Source organism: Xiphias gladius, unplaced genomic scaffold (assembly GCF_016859285.1).
Source record: "Xiphias gladius isolate SHS-SW01 ecotype Sanya breed wild unplaced genomic scaffold, ASM1685928v1 HiC_scaffold_803, whole genome shotgun sequence".
NCBI classification, from domain to species: domain Eukaryota; kingdom Metazoa; phylum Chordata; class Actinopteri; order Istiophoriformes; family Xiphiidae; genus Xiphias; species Xiphias gladius.
The window spans coordinates 113-9,395 of NW_024402523.1; the positions used below are offsets into that span (position 1 = coordinate 113).

Below are 9,283 nucleotides of genomic sequence, written 5' to 3' on the forward strand. Positions count from 1 at the left end.
GAAATAAATCTCTAAAGTGTCTCAGTCAGGATTTTTTTTTTCTTTTCTTTTTTTTCAACAATGAGTCTTTGGTCTTGTCACGTAGAATTTTGATGCTATTGGTTACTGCTTGTTTATTCTGCAGCCGCTCCTGAACATGCACTGCTGAGCAGCGGTGTGCAAAATTAATGTTGCAAGTTCTCAGGTCATGGATAAACTGCAGATTAGATATGAATTGTTTATGACTCCTCACAGAGCTAATGTCAGTATTTTGAAAGATGTGTATGTAGCAGGGTCCAGATTGAAAATGGTCTGAAAACAGAAACGAGCAACAACGCCTTCCGTCGCCTTACTGCAAGTCCTGACGCCAAAGAGAAAACAATTAATTTAAGAGCAAGAACACCCTACTGCACTTTACAGCAAGTCCGTACTCCAGAGAGAAAAGAACTGATTTAAGAGCAACAGCAACACCTTAGTGCGCTTTATTTCAAGTCCAGACTTCACAGAAAGAAAAAAAACAGCTCACTAAAGAGCAACAAAACCTTACTGCACCTTCCTTCATGTCCAGACTCCAAAGAGAAAACAACTGATTTAAAAGCAGCACTAACACCTTACTGCACCTTACTGCAAGTCCAGACTCCAAAGAGAAAACAACTGATTTAAAAGCAGCACTAACACCTTACTGCACCTTACTGCAAGTCCAGACTCCAAAGAGAAAAAGACTGATTTAAAAGCAGCACTAACACCTTACTGCACCGTACTGCAAGTCCAGACTCCAAAGAGAAAACAACTGATTTAAAAGCACCACTAACACCTTACTGCACCTTCCTTCATGTCCAGACTCCAAAGAGAAAACAACTGATTTAAAAGCAGCACTAACACCTTACTGCACCTTACTGCAGGTCCAGACTCCAAGGAGAAAACAATATCTTCAAGAGCAACACCACATCACACCAGAGTGCACTGAAAGCGCAGAGATAGATGGTTACATGGGGAGTAAAGCAGGTCTGTACTTAACAGACTGATTTGACACTTACAATTGCTCTCAATCACAGAATCCCTTAAGTGCAAAGAGAAAATGTCTAAAGTCATTAAGGCCATGGAGCTGACAAGCACCGAGTCACCCCCCAATCAAAATCTCTCTCTCTCTCTCTCTCTCTCCTCTTGTCTGCTTGACTGCAATGTCTAGAAAATTAGGACCCTGTGCTTTCTGGGCAGTGGGGTGACACTAATCAAAGCTGGATAGTGATAAGAGTGATTGACCTGGAAAGGTCAAAACTCTGATCCCAGCGCCGGCGAAGAGCAAATGTGAACACCAGACACCTCTCAGGATCGAGATAAGAGCCTAACAAGAGCAGGTTTATCATGTGATACGATCAGAAAGGCTCTCTCCATGTTTTGTCTTTTTTTTTTTTTGGATTTTTGATTTTTAGTGGTCATCTCTTTCGCAGCTACCCTCTTCCCCCAAAATGTATCGGGACTAAATCATTACCAGATCGTATTACCTATTTATGTCCCTGAAGGCAATTCAGTCTGCGAGCCTGGCAGGGGAGCAGCAAATTACACCTTCTCGACTTAATAGGGTTTTAAATGAAATCAACTGCAAAGTTAAATGGATTCACGGGATTTTAATCACGTTACGTTCTGAGTTAGTTTTGCTGCAGGCGAGGCATGCACGTTGTCTTCTGGCAAGCTGCTAGAGAAAGAAAAAACTAGGCAAATCTGTTTAGAAGCGAAGCAAATAAACCACGTAAGAACTGAAAACCCCGAATTTAGTCAATTTTAACGTTTAAATCCCCATTTAGAGATGAAGAACCGGTCAGTCGGTCGTTGCTCAGTCGTGTTCAGATCGGTTTGGATAGTGGTGCATGATGTGCAGAGTGGCCAAACTGAAAAAAAAAGGGGGGGTAATTGGAAGCCAAGATTATCACACTTTCAGTGACAGAAAGTGAAAGTGAAAAAAAAAAAATCAATATTTCGTCTCTCTTTCTCTTCTTAGAGGTGAATAAGTCGCAATAAGACCGAGAAAGATCAGATTTAAAGGTTTCATTCTAGATTAAATGACATGAAAGATGCTGTTTTGGTCATCCAGCGTCCGGTGACACATGCCAAAGAAAAAACGAAAACACCTGCTTACCCAAACATGCGTTAACGAACCCGTACCACACGCACCCAGCGCGTCCGATCAGCCACCGCCCCTGGGTGCTGGCCGCGAAGCTGAACGGGGTGCCCAGCACGCTGACCAGCAGGTCGCTCCCAGAGATGCTCACCAGCAGGAGGTTCATGGGCGTGCGCAGAGCCCGGTACCGGCAGAACAGCGTGAGCACCAGGAAGTTACTGAGGAACCCGAAGGTGCCGATGAAGCCGAGGCACACCGCCACCACCAGGTGCCCCGTCGGGCTCAGGGACGGGGGAGGGAGAGCACCGGACACCTCTTCGTACGCATCCGTCGCCGCCGTGCCGCCGGCTCCTCCCCCGGGACAGTGCGCACAGCTCAGGTTGGAAACGATCATACCGGGCTGAGCCGCCGACTTTGGACCAGCCCGAAGTTTGCACCGCGGGACGGAACCATGCGGTCTCGGGGCTTTTCACTCGCTCAACCCATCTGGAAGCGAGGGCGCACGGGGGAGTCCGCTGCTGCACCGTGCGCGCATGTGGCAGCTTGAACTGCAGAGGGGATAAATGTGTAAACGCCAGGCGATCCAGTCCAAGAGAGCCAGCTGGCGAGCGAGTGGGGATTCCGGTGTCACGTTAGATCCGCCCCTCTCCGCCGTGCGCTCCGGGTCCGGAGAGGTGCGCTCCTTTTTCTCGCGCGACCACCGGGTTGGCCGCTAAGTGCGCCCGAGCTTTTATCACCCGCGGCGCCTTTTAACGCCCTGGGGGACAGCAAACCCTCAACATGAGGCGCCGGGGTGGGGTGTGTACGTGTGTGTCTGAGCGTGCATAATCTCAAACCACCATCAGACCCGCGCTGTCAATGGAAGCATTGCATAACAATGCCCCCCCCCATAAAACTGGCAGGAAAATTAAGAGCGACAGATTGAAAAGCGGTGTGACAGGTGCATGCCCACATAGAGGCTTGACTTCTTTCACATTAGTCTGTGAAAACCTTCATGATCGATCTAACTACTGTTTACTGTACACGCATCACTGACTGCTCATGCCAGGAGTGGAGGAGAGAATCCATGAGCTGCCTGACCAGAGAGCAGGATTTTATAACGTGGGACAGAGACTGATTTCGTCCGAGCTCCTATGAATTAATCGGTCTTGGCTAATCGTTATATATAGATATTTATTTGCCAGTTTCAGAGTGATTTATTGACTTGATCCATGACTGGATTGCAGCTTGATGCCAAGGTTCGAGGAAGTGCCATTAACCGTCAGAAGCATGGGAATCAATGGCATTTGCCCGGCTCCACCATGTTCTCTCTCCCCGTAGGAGTTCTCCTGTTGCTCCCGCTGATCTTTATTATTCTTACTTGTTGCACATGTCCTTTCCTCTCCGCCAGTGACATGAAGCACACAGACCTAGACACATCTGACCATTTCCCAGGGAGTTCTCGGTGGTTTTTGCGGGCTGCTAGGGAATAGGAAAGAGTGGCATATTTGACGGCTAGATGCTTCCTTTGCACCTCAAGGGTAGAGCAAGTCCTCGTACCTAAATGACAGAACGTATAGGTCATTTGCCTTCCATTATCAACACAATTCAAACAACCATTTTCTTAAGTTTTATTAAGTTTGGACAATTACTTGGGTAAGATGAGGGAATGATTGTGGCCATGCTTAATTTTTGCTTCACTCAATTGAAGTATGAAACTGGATCTGAAACCTGGTCTCCAGCGTCAAACTCACGTTCTTTGTGTGCCCACCGAATCATCAACCAACCAACTCTCTATACTTTTTCACTGGGTATAATATCACAATACCTTTTGCTTTGGCACAAATTGTTTGTTCAAACTCGTGTTTACTCCAAACTTGCAAATGAGCTGCATACGAAAGTAATTTTTTTGGGACAGAGGGTTGTACAGGTGACGTCTCCCTGTCAACCCAGAACAGTGAGTTCCGGTCCCTAAGTCTAAACGGTCTCGAATTCAGCCCCCGGTCGGACTTTCAATCTTTGAGTCCATTTTCAAAGATGACACACACAGGGCGTGGGTGATGTGATACTCGTTTCTGCTGCTGAGGAAGGAAATGCATTTTACATTTTTGGTGGACCTCAGGGGCGCACACAGTGTGTTTTAGTGAGTAACACTGAGTATAAACATAACTTTAGTTTGTCCACAGGGCATCTTTAAGGTTATAGGTTAGTTAAGAGTTAAAAAAAACAAAACAACCGTCGTGGCCGGTCAGTTGATCCGTACATTGTGAGACTATATTCTGGTTGTGCAGGGAGGCCGATTAAAACATGTAGTGTGAGTCAACACAATGTGCACGATTAATATAAAATGCACAGTGTCTGCCAAGCTTTACTTTCTGCCTTGCTATGGAAAGGGCACCAGAGGCCCCGCACTCTTGTGCGCCGCTGGATGGAGACCATGAGGTGTGAAATTGTTCACCACGGACATAAGAGCTTCATTATTTGCGCAACTCATCAGGAAAGTCATCAGTCACTCATCAGGAAAGCATCAACAGAAGATTTCTTTAACGAGAGCAGTCAGATAAAATGATAGGCCTACTGAATATTCATTGTGCAGGTGCTGCACTGAAACGCATGCACTTTTCACAAACACACACACACACACACACGTGGTGCATGGCCACTCTCTAATGTCTGCGTCTTTTACTTTTCCTTTGATTTCAAATGTGACCTCGCCAACCGATGCACTCTTTCACCTCCAGTGAGAAATGAATTATTAATGAACCAAAATGAGTTAATTTAACGAAATCTGTGAAATTTGCTCCATAAAAAATGTAGCGATGTTCGTAAAAACTTAAGTACAGGACACATTTTCCTGCACTTTTGTCTCTCAAGCGAGTAATATCCCTGACGTTAAGAATATGTAATTTTCGTACTCTGTTCACCGTGCATACTGATGTGCAATCAGGGGTTTCTTTAAAACTAACTTGTACTGATAATCACAGGTTTTCCTGCTGTTTCCCATCATGTGGAGTCCGTTTAATATGACGAAAAATAAATAAACGAGTAGAAAGCCTGAGCTTGACATGGATATTTCACACTTTCTCGAGTTTGGGAGTAGTAATTCAACAAGTGTTCCATGTTCTTTCATGAAAAAAATGTTTTGTTCTCACCGCTAGTGGCATAAATCTAAACAATGTCTAAATAGCTGTCTTTATTAGCGTTATCAAATGCATACTCAGACTGCTGATCGAGTCATCATAGCACGTTATTTAAAGCACCACCGCAAACGAAATAACTTCCTGAAGTGAAACACATATAAATGAGGAAAATCAATTCATTTAGTCGCAAAACTCTCGTATGTGCGCGTGTTCCTGTGTGTGGGTGTGAGGAGGAAATCTGTCAGCATGAGGTCTGTTGACATTCAAAGAAAAATCATCAAAGCTTCAAATTGCTAGTCCGAATCAAAGGAGCCACAATGTGACAACCAGCCCCATTTCACCTCCCAGCCTGACGTTTTAGTTGCTTCCACAAAGCTAAACCCCATCGATTCACAAATAAATTGAATATCATTCTCTCCTCCTATTTGAATCGGAAATGTGGATTTATGGCACACACACACACACACACACACACTGTACACGCACTGTGCCGTTTTTAGGAAAACATTATGAAATGGAAAAAAGCCAAAATTGTATGATAAACTACAACCGGCTTGGTGATAAATTGAAGCTATACTGTGTCCAGCTTTGCGAAGCTACGCTTTGACAGGTGAGCTGGAATCAAACTGATGCAGCCTTCAAGCCCACAGTCAGTCAGTCAGTCAGACTGGTCTAGTTTTTACCGGAACCTGCAGAGATGATGCATCCTGTTACTGGTGGCTCACGCAGTAACAGACATTGAGAAAGACTTGCTGACTTCTCGCATATTGTTGCATGTGTGTAATGTGTTTAAATTGCTCAAGGGACAGAGACGTAAAAGGAGGAAAAGTGGTTGCAGGGTCAGGCACAACAATTTACCATCTTATTAAGGATATTAATTGAAAAAAAAAAATCAAAGACCTTTAATTTTATGTGTATTTAGGTCTAAAATAAATTTCCTGTGCTCCCTTTCCCAACATAACCTGACTGTTTTTTTGGGGGTGCCGTCATTTATGAATGACTGTGTCCCATTAGGGTATATATTTAATGATTTCACAGTGTAATAAAAACAATTATGAAAAATGAAAAATGGCATAATTATACCTGATGAGAGATGTAAATGGAGGGTAAAACATGACAGCAGCCACAGTACGCACACTCCTGGCATGAGGTGGTGTGGATTCATTAACCCCTGCATCACTTATCAAATATCCCCTCAACATGGACTGTGTTACATCAAAGTAGTTTTGATACCCGGAGGTCGTAAATTCATAAACACTGCGACTTTCTGACAAATGTTCTGTCTTTGTTTACTTGTTCTTGCTCAGATCACAGTAGTTCCATGGATCAATGGCATCTGTTGAGGTTTTGACCCATTCATTTTTGGTCGGTTAATGTTCTGATTCTTAGCATTTGGACATTTTGCCAATAGTGTTCAATTAACAGCAACAGCCGTTCAATTAAGTTGTATTGACTCCAGCTACGGAGCACAGACTGAGAGTGAGACATGCAAGAGTATGACAACAAAAACCAACAAGTCCTCCAACCCGAAGGTCCCTACACTCTGATACAACCTTAAATGCCATGGCTACAATAATAAACACGAACTTAAGCTTATGGAAAAGTCACGGTTGGGTTTGTAAGGTTTAGGCACTTGTAAACTACTAGGTTAGGTTTAGGACAAGATCTTAGTTTGGGTTAAAATAAGTACTTCATTGAGGTTGGAGGACCTTCGTCGTCATGGTTACAATAATAAACACGTGGTAAGGGTTTTAAAACAGTCATGGAAAAAATAAACAACGTTGACTGTGTTTTGTCGAACTATCCATCCACCCCAACGTCCTCCTAGCACGGATTTTGTCGCTCTTTGCACTACATGACCTGACGTTCTCCTTTTCCCATAATAATTACTATAACCACTAGATGTCACTTAATAATAAAACGTAACCATAGGTTGTAATAACGTGTTTGCACAGATAACCTAAGGGGAATTTTTTTTTACAGGCGGACCGAATCACAAAAACTAACTGCAGGATTGGAGATTGAATCGAGTGAATAAAGGTGAACATGACAATGTGGGAGGCCAGCCTTGACAGGACTCATCCAATCACGCTGGTGTTAATTAGCGTGCTCTGTAAAAGCTTGTAACCTGAGCTTTTCTGTGGCTATTTAAAGCTGGCTGCGTCTCATCGGTTTCTATGGCCACTGAGGAGATATGTGCTTTTAGAGGTTTACCCTATAGGTACACACCAAGCGAAAGGCACAGGAGGTGAGAGTCGTTATTTCCGGATATAAAAGACGGAGCAGAATGTGGTAGCTGGGCTTTGTTTTCATTTTTAGGTACAGTACCCATCCATCCATCCATTTACTGCTGCTTATCTGGGGTCGGGTCAAGGTGGCAGCAAGCTAAGCAAGGTGGCGCAGACGTCCCTCTCCCCAGTAACGCTTTCCAGTTCCTCCTGGGAGACCCCGAGGCATTCCCAGGGCAGATGTGATATATAATCTCTCCAGCATTTTCTGGTTCCACCCCAGGGTCTCCTACCAGTTGGATGTTCCTGGTTGGTTCCTGGATGCAGGAAGCATCCTGATCAGATGCACCAACCTCCTCAACTGGCTCCTTTCAACATGGAGGAAGAGGGGCTCTACTCCTAGCTCCAGCCACCCAACAGAGGAAACTTATTTCATCCATTTGTATTTGCAATCTCTTCCTTTCAGTCACTACCTAAAGGTCATGACCATAGGTCGGGTGGGAATGTAGATCTACTGGTAAATCGAAGCTTTGCCTTTCGGCTCAGCTCCGTCTTCACCACAACAGTCTTGTACAGTGCCCACATTACTGCTGACACTGCATCAATTCGCCTGTCAATCTTACGCCAAAATACTTAAACTCCTTCACTTGAGGCATCAACTAGCTCCCAACCGAAGGGAGCAACCCACCATTTTCCGGCAGAGAAACGTGGCCTCTGATTTGGAGGTGCAGACTCTCATCCCATCCGCTTCACACGCAGCTGCAAACTGTCCCTGTGAATACTGCATGCTGATGGTCTGATGAAGCCAACAGAACTATGTAGTTTGCAAAAAGGCAGCAAGGCAATTCCAAGGTCCCCAAACCAAAACAAACTCTTTCCGAGGGCTGTGCCTTGAGTTCTTATCCATTAACATCACAACTAGGATAAGTGACAAGGGACAACCCAGGTGGAGGCCGTATAGCTACGGTACCCCATACTCCCGCAGTACCCCCAACAAAACATCCCGAGGGACAAGGTCGTCAGCCCTCTCCAGGTCCACAAAACACAAGTAGACTGCATGAGCAAACTGCCCCGACCCCTCCAGTAATCTTGCAAGGGTAAAGAGTTAGTCCAATGTTCCACACCCAGGTCAGAATCCGCATTGCTCCTCTTGGATCTGTGGCTTGACAATTGGTTGGAATCCCCTTTCCAGCACTCTGGCTTTCCCCAGGAGGATGATCAGTGTGATACTCCAATAATTGGAGCACACCCTCAGGTCCCCTTTTTTAAATATGGGAACCACCACTTTGGTCTGCCAGTCCACAGGCATGGTCTGTTGACTCCATGCAGCATTGCAGAGGCCTAAACAAAGACAGCTCCTGGCTCTATGGGTCAAGGCCTGGTCATCAGATGGTCACCAGCGAACTCCTCCTAAGTCTGGCCCCAGGATGGGGCTCCAGTTTCCTGGTCTGGGAAAGGTGATGCATTCCTGAAATTCTCGCAAAGGATTCACTGTAGCATTAATTATTCTCAATTCAAAGCCACAATATGCAGCTTTTTCACATTAATAATATATAAGTAACATTTATTATTTTGTGTGCTTTCTTGATTGTGTGTATGTGTGGTGAAGACACACAAAGAGCTGATGTGAAAAAACAAAGAGCTATGTAGATTTACTTTAGCCTTAATTAATCTCATATCAAAGCCATAATCTGACTTTTTCACCACGAGTAATATATAAGTAAGGTTTATTATAAGACTTTAGATGCATGTGCACAAATTAATATACATTTCTTTGATGTTCTCCGCATCAAGAGATACATACAACGTGTCTGTGGAACAGACAACACCCAATTAAA

General features: G+C 44.6%; 1 protein-coding gene across 1 annotated transcript; it reads right to left on the reverse strand.

Annotated features, from left to right (window-relative positions):
- Positions 1 to 1,628: 1,628 nt before the first annotated feature.
- On the reverse strand, positions 1,629 to 2,574 carry LOC120787913 (opsin-3-like). The gene is made up of 2 exons (XM_040123402.1): positions 2,117 to 2,574; positions 1,629 to 1,672 (listed from the first exon to the last, which is right to left on the reverse strand). The coding sequence occupies exons 1-2, from the start codon at positions 2,490 to 2,492 to the stop codon at positions 1,629 to 1,631; spliced, it is 420 nt and encodes a 139-aa protein (XP_039979336.1). The 5' UTR covers positions 2,493 to 2,574.
- Positions 2,575 to 9,283: the final 6,709 nt, after the last annotated feature.